We start from the raw sequence: 21,056 nt of genomic DNA on the forward strand, positions 1-21,056 counted from the left end.
CTTCCTTCCTTCCTTCCTTCCTTCCTTCCTTCTTCCTTCCTTCCTTCTTTCCTTCCTTCCTTCCTTCTGTCCTCTACTCACAGATGCTTAGCTCATGCTGCTTTGTGTTAAGCACTGGAACACAAGGATAACCAAGTCCTCTCTCTTTGCAAGCACTCTGCAGTGCAGTTGGCTATAAGCTTGGCCATGCTGGAGAAAGCTTCCCAGGTGACATGGGCTTTGGCCAATGAAAAAGAGTTTGGGGAGAAGAATATTCATTAGAAGGAATGATACATGTGAAGTAATATGTGAAGGTGATGAGGCAGAAAAGATAATGATGGGCCTAGATTTTGAGGGGCTTCCATTTGAAGTCAAGATGCTCAGTTGTCCTCTAGGCAATGGGGAGCTACCAAAGCAAGGACAGGAAATGATCATGCTTGCACTTCAGCGACATCCTTGTAGTGGCCGTGTGGAGTTTCTCGGAATGAGGAACTGACTCCGGTATATTGAAACAGCTGGAGCCTTGCCACTCAAAGCATCCATCGTGGAGCATCAACATCACCTGGGAGCATGTTAGAAATGCAGGCTCTGGGGCATCACTCAGAAGGACTGAATCATTTTAATGAGATTCCCCAGTGACTTGTATGCACAGTAAATCTGAGAAACACCGATTCAGGAGTTATGCTGGTAGCTCTTAGGGCGTTCATGCAGGTCCCCTGGGAGGGACAACCTGATCTGTTCTCTTATTCCACAGATTCGCAGACAGTTCCATGATCTTTTCAACTCCATTTTTGAAAGGCTGATAGAAATTCAAAAAATTTTAAGTATATTTCAATGATTTGAAAAATTCTATCACTTTAAGCCATGGCTTTTCAAAACATTTTAATCATGGACTCTTTTTTTTTTTTTCTTTTTAAAGATTTATTTTTTAAAGTTATCTCCACACCCACTGAGGGCCTCGAAATCACAATCCTGAGAACAAGAGTCATATGCTCTGCTGACTGAGCTAGTCGGGCACTGCATGGGCTCTTAATGTGTGAATGGCTTCAGGAGAGCACATAGGAGAATATCTTATCTATGCTATTTTATTTCTTAGGCTTGGTGATGGGATACTGATGATCATGTATTATAATCTGCCATTTTGGGTAAGTTGTAATATTCCATCATTCTAACTCATAAGATCTTGATTAAACAGTAATGTTTAGTGATCTACAAAAGAAGCCCAAGTGGCACCTCAAGACTCACGTCAGGGGTGGGAGTAAAATCTAAATGATGGTGATAGTATGCACGTAAATAGTATAGTTCCATTTGTTGAGTGAGCAATAAATCCTGTTTGTGGGGGAGCTTGCTATGTGCTAGACACTTTACGTGCTTTATATATAACTCATTTAATTGCTCAAGACTCTAGGAGGTAGGGCCTCTTACTTATCTCTGTTTCATAGGGCTATTTTCATAGCTGAAAAAACCCAGGTGTGAAGGTGTCAGACACTTGGCGCAAGGGCACAGAGATAGTCGGGGAATTAGGGTTTGCATTCGGATTAAGGAAATCTCAGGTCTCAGTTCTTAAACACTAAAGCGTAGTAAGCAGCCTCTCTGCATACACGGACATTGACAGAAGACTGAGGATGAAGGCTCAGAATGAAATCAATGTGTTCTTCATCCTGGGCCTGGTCAGAGAAAAGCAAATCCAACATAGTTTTGGCCTCATAGCGACAACTTTAAATATTCATTAGCTGTCCTGGGCCCCTCCGAACTTGGGAAAATGCAGTCTGGAGGCTATTGAGAAGAATGTCCCCATTTGAATTTACAATGTAGAGAAAATCCACTAATTAAAAAAGAACCCCAAACTCTATAAGAACTCCCCTTGAAAAAACTACACCCCACTAGCCCTCCCCTGCTTTTCTGTGACTGAACTTGTAACCATCCTTCAAGACTCAGATAAATGTCATTCTGCTGTGAATCCTCTCCCCGCTTTTTCAAGATGGGAAGTTCCCTCCTTTTGCTCTCATCCCCTTTCCTGGGTGGTAATAGCTGCCACTTAGTGAGCAATCCAGTGTATTGGACATGTAAGCACTTCACTTATTTTCTTTTAAGAGCCCTATGGATAGTTATCACTACCTTCTTGCACAGAGGAAGAAACTGCTGCATCTCGAGATTAAGTCATCTGACATCATGCAGTTAATAAGTAGCAGAGCCAGATCTCAAATCCCCCAAGTCCGACCCCAGAGCCAGATCCTCATGGCCACAGAACCATCTGCTTCCCTTGTCACACTGATTTAATTGTCTTTTTTCCCCTCTCCCGAACTCCTTCTAAAAGTTATCAAGGATATCCTGCGTCTTTGTGCTTTTGCAGTGCTAGGACCACATCAGTGACTGAACATGGGTGCTTCCGGTCTGAGCACAGGGTGGAGGGCAAGGTCTGCTAGAAAGTGAGAACAGCGTAAGTAAAGGCCTGGAAGGGAAAGAGAGCACAGGCCTTAGCAGAACTGCTGTGCTGCTGGAGCGTGGAGTTCACTGCTTGGGAGGAGAGGTGAGTCTTGAGGCCGGCGAGCCGAGTGGTGTCCCGACCATACAGCTTCTTTGAAGTCTGTGAGTTTGGCTTGCGATTTTATTGTGAGGGTAACGGGAGCCACCAAATGGTCTTGAAAGGAAATTTGGAAAGTGTTGACTTAAACTACATTCGTTTGCATATTGGCACTTAATCTGTGACTTTAAAGAAATTAATCGGCTGTTAACTTCATGTTCAGAAAGTCTCATTCAAGAAGTTTTCAAAGAATAACAATGAAAGACATTGGGGAGAAAAAAAGCCAATAAAATGTAACACTTTATTTTTATTATTATTATTTTTTTATCTTAGAAGGAATTCACCAAAGGCTTCATATTATGCTATGGCATCTTTAATTATAAAAATAAGCAAATAAAATAACTTGCATCTGTCATTACCATGATATGTTTCATAACCTTTATATGCACATGGAGCTTAAAAATGTAATTTAACAATAAATAATGACATATACCAGATATGCTCACTGTTTATTCCAGTACTCAGCCAAAAACCTAAATATCATTTAAATTATAAATACATAATGCAAATATAATGGCACAAAAATGTCTAAAGTGCAACCAAATCACAATAGAAGAATCATGCAAACTGGTCTAGGTCAGCCCCCGAATCACTCTGTGCAGCAAACACAAGACGAAGCTTTGGAAGTTTAAAGGGGGGTTTGGAGGGAGTGGGATGGGATGAGGAAAAGAGAAGCAAAAAACTAGCAACACTGTGAGAACTGCTGCTTTCCATATGTGTAGATATATGTATTATAGATACATATAGAAGTATCATTGTGGGGAGAAAAGGGGGGTACCACGGTTTGAAGAGGTCACAGCAAAAAGAGAGAATCTACTGGGACTGAAGTAAGAGAGAATTTCGCTAGGAATACTCGTGAACTACTTGTCGCATTGGGGTCCTGGCTTCGTGGGTTTGCGAAACGGACACGACACACAAACTTGAATAGCTTTTCTGGTTGGGAGAAGTCAGCCTGGCCTGGGGGTGGGGGGCCGGGGCAGGAAGGGCGGGGAGTGGAGAGTCAACTTAGCGTATGGTCTACCTGATTTCCAAGAGGCTAAGGCAGTGTCCATATGTTTGGGGACCTGGGGATGGGACAGTTCTGAGTATAAAAATGCTCTTAACAATCTGATGTCAGCACGCTTCGAGGCGGTGTGGGGACAAAGGCGGCGGCGCGTGTACCGCTCCTGCTGGGTCTGCTGCGATTGCTCTTGGTCCTTGAGCAGCACGTTACTGCTTTTAAAGGCTTTATGGTAAAGTTGTATTGCTTTTCATTTTCTTCTGGAGATGTGCCCTCCCTCCTCCCACCTGGATCCCTATCACTCGGTTTGGTCAAATCTTGAGTTTAACCTAGTGAGAGTCAAGCACCAATAGTTTCTACCTAAGCAAGTTTGGAGTGGCCCCTATAGCCCTACCCCTCCTCCTTCCTCCTCCCTCGACATTGACCTTTGGTGGGCAGTGACGCTCTTAAGGGACTGTTGGGTTCAAGGACGGTGACCCTGAGAAACTACTGTTGTTCATAGATAGGTTAATCATTTGGCTTTGGTGGTTGCCATCTTGTAAACATCACGGCAGAAATAATCAAACCACCAGCTCTGTTTCCCTCTTTCTTTCTTTTTTCTTTTTTTTCCTTTTCCTTTTTTTTTTTTTTTTTTTTTTGGTCTTTTTTTTGTTTTTTTTTTTTTTTTTTTGGTTTTTGGTTTTTGGTTTTTTTTTGGTTGTTTTTTTTTTTTTTTTTTTTGCGATCCTACAGAGATAGCCCAACTGCCAGGACTACTTTGGCAGGCAGTGTGCTACAGGACAAAAATGTAAGAGGAGTCTATTAAGGCTGGACAGCCCAGGGTTCTTTATACCCCCTCAGCCCCAAGTCCCCGGAACTGAAGACCCAAAGGCTGACTGACTCGTTCCTGACTGACTTAAGGGAAAGTCTCCCACGCCATCATCGGTTCACCGATGAAAGGTGGTGGGCGAGTCAGGAACTGCCACTTCCCAAGATAGACTAGGCCTTATCACACTCACTGTAAGTGGTCCAAGCCCAAAGGGATGCTCTTTTGGGTTCCTGTGATTCCCGGATGGATGTGACAGAGCCGTTTCAGGAGAGATCAAAGTCAAGAGTAGCCTCTGAGTTGAGGTGGGCTGGGAGATTAACATTTTACCCGGGGTCCTTCAGACAAACCTGTTGGTTTTTCCTATCTCATACAGGCCCATCTTAAGTTTTGATGTTGAATAAAACTACTTCTACCCCCTTAGTTATAAAAAAGGCCACAAGGAGCATTTATGTGGATATCTGGAAGTGAGATAGTTAATTCCATTCCCAGGAAAAGAAAAATAAAGCTAAGTTACAAAACTAAATCTATATGCAATAAAGTTATTATATACTGCTTTGTTTAAGCAGAGTCCTCTGGAATTTATGTACAGTACATTAGTTTTCAGCTATTTATATTCCACAGTTAGACCTTAAGATTCTCTGGTTTTAAGACAATTGTTAAAGATACTTTTAAAGCTCTGAGCAGTTACAGTACATAAAGATGTTAGCTTTTTGTTTTTCATTAGATGCAAGAAGATGCAGGCTCAAAACCCGGTTGAAGAGCCAGGGTTGAGCAATTTGGTAAATGTGTTGGAAAGGAAATTACACGCTGGAGGATCAAGACCGTAAGACACTAGCTCATGAGAGATCAAGAATTCAAACACGACATTCATATTCGTCCATGGCCAGCACAGATTCATCACACGAATTCCATTTAACACCTTTATGGGCATTTAAGACATGCATTTAAATTAAGTCGCTTCTCATCAGCTAACTCTACTGGGGCAACCATCTTAAAGGGCCCCACAGCTTCCAATGACAATGACTGGGCCTTATGCAAATGCTTTGTGTTTGAGAGGAGTCTGAGGGGACCTGGGGAAGGAACGTGATAAAAGAGGGTACTTTCTCCTGCTGAGAGGCAGAAAGATCACACATATTCTGTCTGTGGGAATGCTGCCATCGCAGAATGTTGGGATATTGATTACAGAAGCCTCGTTTCATGCAATTTTCTGGAAGGGGAATAGAAAATAGGAACTACTTAAAAAAAAAAAAATCAAACCAGGCACAGTACACTCAAAGTCGATGTGTGAACACCTTTAAAATGATGCTAGTCTGGCGAGGCTGTGAATACCTCTCCCTGCTTATGCACTCTCATGGGAAGTGCGTTTGATGTGGGAGGGAGAGGCCGCCTCACCTCGGAGGTTCCTGAGGAGGACTTTCAGCTTCTGTGGCTCGCTGGTGCGCCTCCTGTTGAAGTCAGCTCGCGGGTGTGTTTGGGCACAGTGATCCGTCTGCAGGATGTGAAAGAGGCTGGCCATGTTGGGCCCAATTTTCTCCATCAGGCTGTCTCTGATGGTGCTCACCGTGTCTTCGTCACATTCCAGGAGGCTTCGGACAAGCCTGTTATAGTATCTGCATTGAGGAAAGAGAGCACATGCAACAGTCAATCAGGGAGGGCAAGGCAAGACCCGGCCTTTCATCCGGGCTGCAGCCGACACCCATCCCCAGTTGCCCTAACCATGCAAATCCAGATGGTTCATCAGCTGAAGGTGGCTTTCGGCTCTAACTTTTATGCAACGTTTCCTAGTTTGCCACGGGACGTGAGACAGCTGTCGAGTTTAATGCTCAGGAGACTTAGGTGACACTTTGTGAAGAACTGGCTGCCAACAATGTCTAACAGTTTTAGAGACACACAATCGTATAGCTGGAGGGGATCACAGAGGTCATACAGTAGTTATATATCATCATCTCATTTTATAAAGAAGAAACGAAGGTGGGAGAGCTGCAGTGACTTGTCTAAGGTCATGTGAAGGGTTAGTGGTAGAAGCAGGACTTAGTCAAATATGTAATGAGGTGAGCCCAGCCCTGGTGAGACTGTTAGATGAACAGTCACGCACATGCATTTGCCGGTATTTTGATGCATCTTTGCGATCCGCCTTTTGCTCGGTGGTGTGTGTGCAGGCGGACTGGCACACGAAGGTTTTGGACTAAACTTGTATTTTTAAAGGAGGCCACTGCCTTCAGTGTCTTGTGCATTTTTCTATTTGATTTAACTTCCCTACCGTATACTCAGCTAGCCTTGCTAATGGCCATTGACTGATCCCATTCTCAGTCTTCCTTCCAAGGGACATTGTAGTCAGAAGGCCAGATGCCAGGCAATGAGGACCCTGAAGTGGAGGGACTGCGGGTCCCTGATGGTTGCTGCTTCAGTAATTCCAAAGTCTTCCCCTACTGCTCTAGCTTTTGCTGGCCTCTTCCTTTTCTGAGCATTTTACAGACACTTGGTTAGCATCACACAGGTCAGCATGCCCTGCTCAACTGTTAACTTACTGAAGGCAGGATCTGTGTCCTTGTTCTTTGTAACCCTCATGTGCTGGCGTCCTAGGGCTCTGTTGCCTGCTTACTGTCCATTTGGTGATTTATTTTGTGGTCATGGAGGAAATGGGGAGTTTGAGAAATAATAATTCTCTCCAATAAGTCAGGATTTCAGAAAGAGAAATTAGAGGTAGGTGTGGTTGGGTCTTACCCAAAAAACCTCGTGTTTGGTACCAATCACCTTTGTCTGAGGTGCAAGTTCTTTAGGCAAACGGAACGCTGTGGCTAGTGTTACGGCTCAGACACAGACTGATACTGACAGCCTATGAATTCCTTGTCTTGCTCATCGGGGAGACAGTTCAGGTAATTTTCCAATTTGAGTTGGGATGTGTTTGCTCCGTTTTGAGGTGGCACTTGTCAAAACCCATTAGCTCTGTGTTCACTAATAAGAGACTCTCCTGATGACAGTGACCTATAGTATTGATGTGGAGAGACTCTTTCCCCAGAGGAGCCTGCAGGTCGCTGGGGCCACAAGATCTTCCATGAAAAGAAACCTGTTTATTTTTAACTCACCTCACAGAGCACAGGATCAAACATCCTTCCAGAATAACTTAACCCCCCAGAGAGGTCCTTTCAAGGATGTACGGTAAACAGAGTGGAACACGGGTAATGAAGCAGAGCGGTCACCCTCCTGCGAGTGAGCAGAATGAAGCTGGGGGCCCCAAGCAAAGTGCCGTTGTCTGGGTCTCGGACACAGTCCTGGCTCTACCCCTCCCCCGAGGGAGGATTATATCCAGCTGTTGTTAAAATTGGGATTCTCTGGCACAGAATCACATTTTCCAACCCTTTGGAATTATAAAGCACATGAGTCAAAGCAGATCTCCTTGGATGGGGAAATGGGGAGAAAAATGGTTTTGGAAAAACTGAGAATAAACTACTTTGTACCAACAGCTTCAGATATCTACACACCCACATAGATCCCCAGGCACCTCTTTACTCTTGGGCTCTGCGAGGACATGGGTCCCCTTGATCTCTGCATCTGTTTTACAGGGTGATTAGATCTTACAGAATAAGGTTTCTGATCTCTCACCCTCCTGACCCCCAACCAGGACTTTATAACTTAGAAGTTAACCCTTCCATTTCTAGAAAGAACTGTCCACAACAGATTGCCCTCCCCTGCCCCCAGATGAACTGCAGAAGACGGTCTCTCCTTAGCTCAACACTGAAAGCTCTTGCCTGGGTGATGAAATCTTAACACCGGTAAGGAAACTAAGCCTCACCTCTTTAAGGCCACATGTGTCCCTTGGGCCCCACTCTCCCTGTCTGAGGGCTTCTATCTTTTCTGTTGCTTTCTCTGCTTGCCCAGATAGGACACCTGTTCTTGGTGTTTCTCCATGATGGCCTTGTCAGCCCAACCACCCTTAGTGACTGTCCCCAAATCTACCCTTAGCTTCTCTAGTGGAGCTTTGTGAACCCAACAAGGGCAGGTTAAGAGTGCTTGTTGGAATAGAAGATGTCCATGGCTCCATTAGCAGCTCCTCCAAGTCTGGGAAACCTGTCAACCTGTCCAGCCGCCTTAATGCCCACATCATTGGCCAGAGTGAGTGCCAGTTTAATCCCGCGCCTCTCCATTAAGGGCTGGAATACACAGGAAGGGCGCTGACCTCTGGGATTGTGTGGATTAATGAGACAGACCTTTCCTATCTAGAAGTCACCAAGTGAGATTTTTTAAGAGAGTGCGTCTCCAGCAAAAGTTGACTTGGCAATTGTCATGTATTTAATCTAGACACCATCTTGTACCAACTGTTCATGTCACTATAGCTGTTGGTAAGATATGCCTTCTCTTTGAGAAGAGAATGTACACAAATGCAATCGTTGATCACCACGGGGCACATTTACTCAATTCTCCTTGGTATTCTATTTTTTTTTTCTATTTTTATTCCGCTTGGATTGTGGATATTTCCTATAGGTTCTACTGGTTGCCATTTTTGAAGTAAGAATCAAATGGCTTGGTTCAAGGCCACATGCGTTCTAGGCCCAGCTCTGTCATTCACTAGCTGGGTGACCTGTAGCGGGTCACTTTCCTCTCTGGGCCTCTGTTCTTTAAATCAGCACAATGAGGTATTTAGTCTAGATAACCTCTGTGATCATCTCCAGCTATGACATTCTGTGTTTCTAGGGATTTGATATATATATTCCTTCTTAATTTAACAAAGATGGTGCAGGTCTGCTTGAGGACCATCTTCTGCAGGAAGACTTAGGACTAGTTAAGGAGATTCCTTTCTTCACCTTTATAGGGGATGGCGGGATGTGCTGCAGGGACTTGGTGGGCTAAGGGTTCTGATCACCCAGCCTGAAAGGACTTTTAAAGCATGTTTCTTTTTCCCACTTTGAAAATTCCCTCACAGACTTTTTTTTTTCTTGGTAAAAAATAAGATCAGATATTCTCCATAGCTACTGTTTCAGCCATGCTTACCCAAATACACACATACTGCCTAGGAACGTTCTGTGTGAGGGTTTATAAATAGTCCTTTGTTTCCCTTGATCAATATTATTCTTCTGTTTCCTGTTCCCTATCCATGCCCTAGAGAGCTGGAAGCTTCGTCAGTTTTCCCACTCTGGATCTGGATTGGTCTGATTTCTACCCAAGCCTCACACTGCTCAGCTTGCCTGATCAATTTTGCCTGCTCTCCCTCAGGGTTGAGAGAGCAGTTTGTAAATTCAGCCAGGGGGGACATCCAGCTCTCCTTTCTCTTCTGAGCATGTTTCTCTCACGGAAAACATCCCTGTTCTGGCTCCTGGTCCAGTCACAGGCTTTTGGATTCTCCCAGGCCCAAATCTCATGCTAGATAAGTCACAGGAAGGTGGAATGAACCTGTAACTACTTCCCTTCACAATTCCGTGCCAACTGGCACAACTTCGTGTGTATCTGTGGTGGGGCAGAGGCTGGGAAAGCAGGATGTTTCAGGAGAGTGAGGAGCTTAAATAGAGCAAATCAAGCCCAGCAGGGAACCGGAAATCTCTACAGTTCTGAGCAGGAATAATATTAGCCAGTTGAAGTGAAATAATTGAAGAAAGAGATGCATGGAAGATTCTGGTCTTCAAAGGATGGCCACTTTTCCCCAATTTCCTAGTAAGTGTGATTTCCCTGTGATGGAAAAGGGAGATGACAAGACTCCTTGTGACCATTTGCTAAAGGTGGTAAAAAGGAGACCCCCACCCCCTTGAAAGGAATAGTGGCCTGGATTAAAAACTCCTATTACTAGTCTCTTCTTAGATATTTAGGATCACCAGTACAGAATCTATATCATACTTTCTATAAGACCTCTCCCTTCATAATGGAAGATACGATCTCAGTTGAAATAGAGAGGTTCATATTGCCTCCAAATTGGTTATTTGCTATAAGTCACAAATTGTCACAGGATCCTTAAAGATCTAGACTTATAATAATGGTGCTGCCACCATACCCCTGCCCCCCAGTTACTACCACACAAATATATACTTTGTCCTTAACCCCTGTCTGCTAAGAATCCTTTTTTTTTTTCCTTATGGTGAAGGGAGTCTCCAACAATTAGCCAGGGTTGGTTTTTTTGTTTTGTTTTGTTTTGTTTTTTCCTCTTCAGGTGTAACCAGATTCTTCTTAGGAGAATTTTAAGAACAAGGTCAATATAAAGAGATAGGCCATTTGAGATAAATGCTGGATTTGATTTTCTTATTCTGAGGAAATCAGTTAGGACCCGTTGTCACTTCTAAGTACTGAACCAACAAATTTATAAATTGACATGAGGTTCTGAAGAGCACTTAATGTGTAGGTAAGTGTGGATCAGAAATTTCACAAAGTTTTAATGTCAGGGGCATTTCCCTAAGGAGGCATTTCCCTAAGGAAGAGCTACTTTTCCTGTCTTCCAGTTGCACATGTGTGCCTGACTCAATCACTGGTCAGCCCCGGGAGGAGTGGGCTGTTGCCACTGTTGGAAGAAGGGTGGCAGCACCTGGTAGGAAATTAACCAGGGAAGCCTGTGTTAGCTCTCAGGTGGTCGGGTAACATGCAATACGACTGATCTTTGTCAGTCAGTGCAGATTTGTCCGGAGAGTCAAAGGATCCTAGCGCGTCAGGACTGGGAATCAAGTTTTAGGCTGCGGGGCATCACAGTAGGCTGAACTTGTCCCGCCCCCACTGTACCTGTCATACCTCCACCCCAGCCCCATGGACACCTCTCTTAACTTCATCACAGATGGGGGGAAGCCCAGGTCTTGCTGGGAAACCTTGTAGACCGTGGAATGAGATGTCAGCCCTCTCCTGGCTGGCAAAGACCGTAGCCAGAGGCACAGAGAGGCTGGTGCTCAGGTATGACTAGTTCAGTGGCTTTGGGTCATGTGAGAATACTGAGATGAGAATGTGACTGAGCAGTCACCAGAACACCATTCCGGGAAATCTTGGATTAGAGAAAGGAATAACATAGGACTGGGAAGGAACATGGGAGTCATCTTGTCCAGCCATTTCACTTTTCACAAAGGAAATCCGAGTCCCAGTGAAGCGACATGGCTTACTCTGGGCCACCTACTGAAATACGTGCTTGGGCTTGGGACCGACTCAGAATACATGCAGATTTAAAAGTCTGCATTATGACATTTGACCAGGGTTTTAATAATGACCAATTGTACCGTGCATAGCCGTAATTTCAGCCAAATCTGAGGTCTCACAATCTTGTTTCCATAAACTTCCCAATTCCCTTCATGCTTATGGTGAGAAACTGACAACGAAAATGCACCCAAGGATGCTGCAGATGAAGCTTTCTATTAGCTGCATGGAAAAACTTTTTCTATCACAGTGAGAAAAAAAAATCCAGGCTGCTTAAGCTGTCACAACCAATCACAAACATATTTTTTTTCCTGCAAAAGCAGGGAAGGCTGCAAGCTAAAATAAGATCATGACTGTGGCAATTAACCCCCTTCTGTGTCTGGCTCTGCCAAAGCCCCGCCTCCCCCCCTCCCCCCACACCATTGCAGAAAAGCGGACTCATTCTGTACCTGTTGGAGAAGTGATTGGGGAGCTGGACGACCTCGGTGATGGCTTCGGGGTTCCGCTTGGCGACGCTGCACACGTTCAGCTTGCTGTAGCACTCCTCTTGCACCTCAGCAATCATCCTCTGGAAAGTGGAGCACCTCCGAATGGCAAGGAAGACCTTGGAGGTGACCCCATTGGCGATGCACTTTAAGCTCTCTTTGACAAATGCTTTTCCCTGTCAGGCAAGGGGTAAGGGGGAGAAGCTTTAGCTCGAGCTGACCAGAGAGAACAGGGCATAAGCATGTGGAACTTAAGGGGGCTTGCCTTGGCACTGTCTCACGGCCATCTGCGTGTCCTCGCAGTGAGAAAATTGTACGCCGCGACCAGGATAAAAAAAATGTCCCCACTCTCTTTGCCTACCTTCGGAATTGAGCTCCACAGAAATAACGAGACAGGGGAAAAAAAGAGACGAACCATAATCCACCACCCCGCAGCTTAAAAATAGCTGTGAAATGGCTTTGTCTTCTTGGGATTGAGACTCCGATAACTCACAGGCTAGTATGCTAGGTCGTACAGGGAGGAGAACTTCTTTGTTCGAAGTACGTTTTATTTCCTCTTGAAGAGGTAGAGATTTTCTGCTCGTCACCCCTGCGTTATAAGGCCTCTCAGTATGGTACGTTCGTGCATTAGAATGGGTGGGGAGTGTCCTGTACAGAACCGACCTTCTGGGTTCTGTTCAAAATCGCGTGTGTGCGCATGTGTGCCCGTGCGTGCGTGTGCGTGCACACGCCGGAGCTGAGCGTTGACGCTGAGGACGCTGAGAAGCAGAGCGGCTTCCCCACGGGACTGGCTCCCAAGAACAATAGTCTAACAGGGTGTTAAAGACAAGCAGCCCGTGGGAGGCACGGGTCAAGGTCAAGGTCTTATTACCTGAGTGTCAAATTTAGCAGCGCTGTACAAGAAGGATTTACAGATGTCGTACATCCCATCTGTGTCACAGGTGGAGTTTTCCAGGCATGCAAAAGCCCCACAGCCGACCTGCAGCGCACTGTTGAGGCAGCGAACCACTTCAGCTGAAAGAGACGAATCCGTGCAGCCTGGGTCAAATGGTGACGGTGATTCAAAGGGGTCAAGGTGGCAAGAATCAAGGACAAGGGGTCAGAAGAGCCTATCTTAGATGTCTGCGATGGGGCCAGGAGAGGGACCCATTCAGAGGGGGTAGGAGTGGAAAGAGTGGGGCAGGCAGATCTCTTGGCTTCTAAGAGCAAGAGCACATGGAAGGAGAGGGAGGGCGTGAGTTTTCCCTCTTGGTCTCACCATTACATACAATGTTGGTGGCTGGAGAAGTAAGGCCAGAATCTGCGGAATGCAAGTGCTTGAAGCAGCTCTGTAGCATCAAAGGGCATCCCGTAGCGCCCGAAAGCATGGGAAGACAGGAGGCGATGGCTGGTGGGCAGGTTTCGGAAGTGGAAGGGCCAGGGAGTCCATTTGGCTTCCGAAAATGCACTCCAGAGTAATAAGAATGGAATTTTAGCCTAAATGGCAGAGAAGACTTTGCCCGGAGTTCATCTGGAGACCCTTCTGATTTAGGGCTTTTAAAACTTACCTTCCCATTGGCAGAAAGGGATCTGGTCCATTCATGTTTCATCCCAACCCCCACCATAGGACAGTGCTTAGAGGTATGCATAATCTCTCTCATATTAAAAGCCATTTCTTTTTTAAAAGAGAAACACAGGTGTGGAATAACAAGGCCAAGGCACCCCTTGTGCAAGACTGGAAGAAAAACCGCAAAGAACTTGCATGAGGCTTTTTACATTCTGGATAAGATCTCCCATAAAAGTAATTTCTCTCCTTCAGAAGGGGGGTGTTCTGGCAAGCAGCTCGGCAAGAAATGATCTGCAGTCTTCATACCATAGGATTCTCCTCTGAGATCAAAAGCGTGGTTCGGTTAGGCTTCCCCTCCCCCTCCCACCACCCGCAGCCTCTGGGATGTTACAAGTCATTTCCCTAATTATATATTTCCACGGGTTCAAATTATAACTTTGCTTTAAGCAGTTTTAATATGCATTAGGGTTGCTATTGTTTTAGGCAAGCTCGAATTGTGAATCACTGCATTTCTATAGCAACTAAGTACAAAAGGAAGTGAAGCAAAGCCCTCCTCTAGGCAGGGACCTGTGCTCTTCGCAGGCGAGGGTTGTCTGCAGCATTTGGACACCTGCGATCTCATCTCGACTGACAGTTGGGGGAGTGGGGGCAGCAATGTTAGAGGAGCAAGCCGGACAAGTGAAGTCAAAAGGCAGAGGTGTTAGTACCGGCTTCCTAGGGACTCTTGTCCTCTAGAGGCCAAGATAATACACAATTAACTGCCCCGGGAGTCAGAACCAGAGTGACACCTTCCCCTTGAAGAAACTGCTGCTACGTTTCACAAATACTCTTTTTTGAGGGTCCCTCTGGCCTGGGGCTGCATGGGCAGCCTAATGAAGCACGAGGAAGCCGGGAGGAGGAGAAGGAGCAGTGTCAGGGGTGGGATGTGTAGGGTTTTCTCTGCATCTGCCCGGGATTTGTCAGACTTGAGGGCTACGGTTTCGTCCATCTGTCTGCAGAGGGAGCTTTCTGTGTGCTCTCTGAAGGGGCAGGGAAGTCCAGTTATGGGGTCTTAAGGGTGAAGGAAGGGGAGCAGCATCTGACAAATCATGTCTCACCTTAAGATCAGCTTCAGCTTCTGGAAAGTATAGAGAGCGCTTTGAAGCATGCCAACATTCAAGCCTTTCCCCCCCCCCCCCCCCCCCCCCCCCCCAAGAGGGTACGTGCCAGATTTCAGGCAATCAGGCTAGGCTTATGCAATGAAATACCCTCAGCAGAGCGCCCAGCTTCTTCGTTAGTTGCATGCAATTTATTAAACAAAGGAGCTCCACTTCCTAAGGCTATTGGATTACACTGGCAGTTTATTGCCATCAGGCATGAAGCACATTTATTATCAAGATCAGCCGTCACAGACACAGTTGCAAAAGCGAGAGGCAAATGAGGACAGCTCTTTGGGGGAGAAACCGGTCCTGGGTTTGCCGCTTACCTGAGTTCTGAGCTGCCACCCGGGATTTCCTGGGGCTCACAGAATCATTCTGCTCCGCCTCATGGGTTGCAGAAGCACTGATCACCAGCACCAGAAGCACTGCTGAGTTTTGGAGCATTCTCTGAGAAGTTTCCGCTAAGTTGTTGGGTTTTTTTTTTTTTCCTCCCCCCCTTTCCTCTTTCCCTCTCCCGGCTTGAGTGAAGATGTGGATCTGGATACACTGAGAGCCTAGGTGAGGATTTGATGAGGGTTTTTTGTTGCCGCTGATGCTGCTCCTGCTGACGCTTTTGCTGCTCCTGCTGCAGTGGCTGTTTCTTGCACCTCTGGCTTTTGCAAACTGGGGGCCCAAGAGCTGCACCCAGGGATTTTATAGCCGTTCTTATCGGTCCTTAGGATCAGGGACCAATCAGGTCCCTCAACTGGTCTGGCTAGCCAATCGGAGGGCACGCTCATTGGGCTGGAGCTGTTTGACTTCTTAGAAATATTTTCCAGCAAATTAAAAGTACCTGCTGCCAATGTTTTACATGTGTGTGTGACAGTGTGTGCATGGACGTGTGAAAAGCTGTTTTCACGGAATTAAGGGATGACTGTGTATTGATTGAACTAAAGGAAAATCATATGAAAATCTCAACAAGGTGCTTTGGGAGATCCATTTTTTTTTTTTTTTTTTTAATGGGCAGGGGGCGGGGGGGGGGGGGGGGGCAGCATCGGCAGGATGGGGAATGTGGTCTCTCTGGATTCTAATTTAACCTCTTTATAGCAGTTTTGGTCTGATTTTTCCAGCATACTGTCTGTGTTGTAAGCTACATGCACAACACTGTCCCCATCTCGTTGATTCATACATATGGGTCTGTGATGCACTCTGGTTGCATCTGGGCATCCGGAGTTCTCACTCACATATATGAGCCCCTGAGGAGGGACATATGTGAGTGGAAGGGCCCTGATGGACTGGGATAGGACGGCTCTGAGCTGTGGCCCCAATTCCTCTATTGACTTGCTCTATAACCATGGTCAAGTCCTTTTACCTTGTTCTGCCTCTGTTTCCAAATCTGAGAAATGCCCACGTTGGAATCTAGAATTACTTACATCTCTAAAACTATGGTTCTCCAGTAACACAAATTAACCTCGAGTCCATCTTTTTAGTCACCGGCAAGATTAACTCTAGGAGTGTTAGCTACCATAGGTACACACATGCACACCTCCAGGCTCAACAGAGAGACATTGGGAATGCCTGGAAATTAACAAACTGTGTTTTCAAGCCTGGGGACTTCATAATCACATTGAAACAATAAGCTGGCCAAAGCAAGACTAAACCTGCTAGGTAAACCAGTTCATTTCTTGGGGGCGGGGAGGGAGTATGGGGGCAGGCAGGACTGGGAAGAAGGAGTAGGAAAAGACCAGAATGTGTAGGAGAGAAGACTGATAAGCTGTAGACTTAATGGGGAAATTACAGTGGCATCAGAAATCATGCCTAGTGTAGAAGCTTGTATTTCCTTATAAGTTGGCAACACTGAGGTATGTCCCCAGCTTGTGAAGGAGGCTGATGATCCAGGAGAGGACTTATCAGGGTAAAATAAAAAAGTGGGCATTGCATTAAGGACTGGAGTGAAGTGAAGGGATTAAGCAAGAAAACCTTTACAAAATTTTAGGACATAAATAAGAAAGGGCCATTGGAGAATCACAGACACAGGAGCAAGATGATCTTGCAAAGAAACAGACAGTGGTTTTAGTTTAGATCCCCAAATCTTCAAAGGTTGAGGAAAGAATGCCAACTCTACTAACCACAAACCAAGACTCAGCTCTGTATGTGTGAGGGGAGTGGGCGTGCTGAGTGATTCTAGTCCCGCCCCACTTACACAAAAGGATTGTTTGGGAAGCATGAAGTTTGCTAGAAAAAGGATGGAGGAAATAAAGGATAAAGGAAATATCTAAAGGCAAGGAAGGGAATTTTCACATTTTCATTAAAGAATAAGTACATTTCAATTTAGATTAACTGACAGTATTGGCATTTCTCAAGTACCTTCTAGGCTGGGTGCTGGGGGCTGAGTGGGGGAGGGTAACAGAGAAGAGATACAGGAGAAGGAAAAGTAAGGACTCTTGTTGTTGAGTTTGCAGTCAAGTTGGAAAGGTGGTCAACCTCAGTCATGTTTCCTGAAGGGTCAGGATGTCAGGACCTTGGATGGTAAGAGAAGGTCCTGGTCCACACTGGGTAGAGATGTGGGGAAGGCTTCATGGCAGGGGCTTCAAGGAAGGGTCAGTGTGGGAAGGATGTGAACTGCGGTTATTGCTTTGAAAGAATTTGGGAAAAAGCTATGACTATTTCATTTTTTTAGAAAGTTCGTATCTGGGAAGCTCAGAGATTGTCCTTTTTGCTTTAGGCAGGAGAGGCAGACAGATGGCAATGCAATATAATATAGTTCAGTGTTCTCTTCTAGAAGGAGAACAAGAGGAGAGATGCGTGCATTTCCCTCCTGAGGATCTTGCTTTCTGTTCCTCAGCATTCTCTACCTCCTTAGCTGTTTCTCATTGTTCAAGGCAGCCCTGTTTGTTTCCCTTGTTGGCCTTTCCCCATGTTGGTCTACTGGCTTGGTAGGGTGTAGAGTGATGATTTCTCCCATCCACATTCTTTCCCCCATTACCTGGGGGAATCCACCAAAACACAATGTCCTACAAGTGTCAGGATGTGTTTTGTCTTTTCTCTGATGTTGATTTATTATTGTTCCTTCTTATTTCACTCATTGACTGTCACGTACCTGGAGGTTCATTGCCGGGTGTTTGAAGTGTTTCACAGGGGAGATAAGCTGTCGACTGAAGAAACCCAACAGCGGCCAGCCACTTTGGTGTGAATGTAACTAGCATGAGCATCAGTGCACTTGGGAACATCACAGAAAGGAACTGAGGTCTAAGGAGAAATGCCCAATGTAACGTTTCTTCCCAAAGAAGAACAGTTGTAAAGTTTATGTTGGGCATTTGTACCTAAACGGCAGCTCAAGGCTCTCTGAATGTTCACGATCATTTTACTCCTATCTTGGCCTTTGATATAGCAATGATGGAGGAGTTTTGGGAACTCTGGAGGTGATGTCTGGTCTTTTGCAAGTCTCCTGGGTGGTATGAGAGAATATGGAGGAGTCTGAGCAGCAGATTTCTGAGTTCGAATTTTATCCTCCAAGCAACAGGAACAGGGAGTCATTGAGCATTCTTGACTAGGAATTATTAAAGGATGCACTGAAGTTAGTGTTTGGGGAAGATCTTTTGATCAGACTTATGATGGTTTGGAGGAAGAAAAGAATGGAGTTTAAAAAAAAAAAAAGAAAAGAATGGAGGTTATAAGACTAGTTAGTAATACTAGTTTGTGACGATAAGGTCCCGGACAACTATGGTAGCAGTGAGAAAGGAAGAGAAGAAAAAAATATGAGAGCTATTTTAAATACAAAGGAAATTATCAAGTATTCTAAGAACCTCCTTGGGAAAAAACAAAAAACAAAAACCAAAACCTTTCTCCTAGTTTAATGATAATGGAGACAATATACATCCGAGCTTTTCCCGCCCCATTTATTGGGAATGGCTTTTATGGTTGACAAGATTATCTAGCATGTCTGTTGGGCAGGCACGTTGTGGCTTCTGTTAACGTAGTAGACTGACCTGGCCAAAGGACTTGACTGTACTTCCGGTAGATGAGGAACCTTCCCCAGCCTGACTGTGTGAGTTGGAGGTGCCCCAGGTGCAGTGGGTGGGAAGGAAGGGGAGGCTTTGCTGTTGCCCCCAAGCAGGAAAAGTGCAAAGAAGTGGGTGGGAGAATCTGCCAACACCCAAGGCTGGGTGATGATACCCTGGCTGTGCTCAAGAAAACTCAAGAAAAAGAAGGAGAAGGAAAAGGAAGAAGAAGTGTATGTGTGTGTGTGTGTGTGTGCGGTGGGGGGGATTATTTTCGTCCTATATAAAGATACCAGGTTTTCTGTGTGGTCAGTCTCAAAGTCTTGAGTGAATCTTTGCCTCTTTATTTGTCTTTGATTTCTTTAAACTCTGCCAAAGAAAGAAAGAAACTATATGAAAGGGTCAAACTCCTGCCACCCCCACTGGTTTATGGAGGGTTACTGAGTGCCTGGCACTAGGTCAGGTGTTGTGGGAAATGCAGAGAAATGTTTGACCTTTTTCTGTTCTTCATGAATTCCCAAGCTAGTTCTTAACGCATGAATGTTGTATTTGAGGAAGAATATCTGTTTTCTGGAAATGTAATACGTCAAGTGGGTTGGAATAGAGTTTATAGGTTTGCATTCAATTAACATTTACTGGGTGCCTATCTACTCTCTGCCAGGCATTTCTGCAGATGCCTCTTATCTGTGAGAAAAGACCCGCTCTCCTCTTTTCCCAGAGGAAGAGCCCAGGACCCAGAGAGAGAAGAATGGCTTGCCCATGATCATAGAGAGGACGATGGAGCTAGGTCTCCTGAGATTTGCTCATTGTAGAGGTAGCTCTGGGTTCTTCGGTTGTGTGAGCACCACCTTGGAGGAGGAGGTATGCAGGCTTAGAGTGCCCCTCAGGCTGGGTAGGGGGAGGAAAAAGAAATAGGCAGGATGACCGAACATGTTTAGACCAGAGCAGGCAAGTTGAAATTAGCCTCCACTTCTGTGAACGTTGGCTCCCCATTCTTTCAGGTATAAGTTATGATGTCGCTTTACATCTGGGAGGACAAGTTCGTAGTCCTAGGGGGCGACCTGCAAATCTGCAGTTTCACAAGAGGCACCTGAAACAAAGTGGAACAAGGATGGAGAGGGGATGTGTGTCCTTGAATCTGTCATTACCTGGAGCCCTTTGAAAGGCCTTAAGTGACATTACTCTGTTGAGACACATGAGGGCGCTCGAACCAACCAACAATGAGATGCCGCTTTTAAAATGATAAAAAAAAAGTTGTGAATCCTGGTTGTTAGATTGGCCATTGTTTCAGGCTATCGGGATGCTTTTTAAGGGGGATAACTATTTATGTGGACAATAAAAAAAGCTCACTCTTCTGTAATTTAGCTGGTGAGCTTGCAGACTAGCATGGTTGTACATATTTGGAAGTTTTACAATCTATACCGTTCTGGATACCATCCTCTTATTGCCTAGTAGGGAAGTAGGTTGCAGGGAAGTTTTTTAGAACTGTTCTGCCCCAGTGCTAAGGGGAGGATAATGCCCGTACTAACTGTTCAGGGCAGGTGATAACACACATGTGTTACTTTGAGTTCTTTGTTTTAAAAAAGGAATTCTATTTCCAGGTGGTAGTGAGCATTGCTTTTCATCATTGAAGAAAATGAAACTTCTTTGACCCATTTTTCTACTCAGGATTCTTTCTTCCAGTGGTTTTTAGACAAAGGTCAAGGCTGAGTAACTTTTCACTCTGTTTCTCACATGTTTTTGGTGCCTGTCCTATATCGGAAATCTTCTGGGGGGAGTGTGGGAGGTCGATGTGGGGGCCTGAGTGCTCTCCTGCTTCTTGGTCCTGTCCCCAAACACCTTGGTGAAGAAGACGTTTGCAGTCTGTAACGTGCAGGGGTTGGGGCAGACCTGTCCCACCGCACGTGTCTGAGAAAGGTTCAGCCCGGTGCTTAACGCAGACCTCCAGTTAGAGATCAGGGCTTACCACTTCCAGCCAACCAATCCATCCACCGGTGCATATTCTTTAAGCTCTGTGTGCCCGGAACGGTGTTAGCACTGTGAAAGAACAGACAGTGCAGTGTGGGGCAAGGCATGGAGGCACGCGGACCTGGACATGAGGCAGTAAATACAGTGTTAAACCGTTAGCTCTGCAGTGAGATTGATGGAGGACACCAATGAGCTTGTGAAGGAGAAATTAAAAAAAAAAAAAAAAAAAAACCCGCTTCTACAACCTGTGCGGAAGCATCATTCTGACATATTTAGCCTAAAGCCAGCTTGCCATTTGCAAAATGCCATCCTAGTATAAAGAAGTGTCTTGCAGCCATTCCTGAGTGCTAGACAAATCTATTATTACTAGTTTATTGGCTGAGAAAAGGGGATATGGAGAGGGAGCAGCCTTTATACAAAGTTACCTGGCAAGTCAGCAAAGGGGCCAGACTAGGAGATTATGGATTTCTTT

At 45.4% G+C, this 21,056-nt stretch overlaps 1 protein-coding gene across 1 annotated transcript; it reads right to left on the bottom strand.

Moving 5' to 3' along the window:
• Positions 1-3,823: 3,823 nt before the first annotated feature.
• Positions 3,824-15,284, bottom strand: STC1 (stanniocalcin 1). The gene is made up of 4 exons (XM_035022583.1): positions 14,963-15,284; positions 12,823-12,965; positions 11,916-12,127; positions 3,824-5,981 (listed from the first exon to the last, which is right to left on the bottom strand). The coding sequence occupies exons 1-4, from the start codon at positions 15,078-15,080 to the stop codon at positions 5,711-5,713; spliced, it is 744 nt and encodes a 247-aa protein (XP_034878474.1). The 5' UTR covers positions 15,081-15,284; the 3' UTR covers positions 3,824-5,710.
• Positions 15,285-21,056: the final 5,772 nt, after the last annotated feature.

This window comes from Mirounga leonina, unplaced genomic scaffold, assembly GCF_011800145.1.
Source record: "Mirounga leonina isolate KUSES-001 unplaced genomic scaffold, KU_Mleo_1.0 Mir_176, whole genome shotgun sequence".
Taxonomy (NCBI): domain Eukaryota; kingdom Metazoa; phylum Chordata; class Mammalia; order Carnivora; family Phocidae; genus Mirounga; species Mirounga leonina.

What these genes read in the sequence shown, in the direction of transcription:
- STC1 (XM_035022583.1), bottom strand. Translation starts at nt 15,080, where the DNA reads ATGCTCCAAAACTCAGCAGTGCTTCTGGTGCTGGTGATCAGTGCTTCT. An exon ending in GGTGGCAGCTCAGAACTCAG is followed by an intron (nt 12,966 to 14,962) that starts GTAAGCGGCAAA and finishes CGTCTCTTTCAG; the next exon opens with CTGAAGTGGTTCGCTGCCTC. An exon ending in CTGCTAAATTTGACACTCAG is followed by an intron (nt 12,128 to 12,822) that starts GTAATAAGACCT and finishes CTTGCCTGACAG; the next exon opens with GGAAAAGCATTTGTCAAAGA.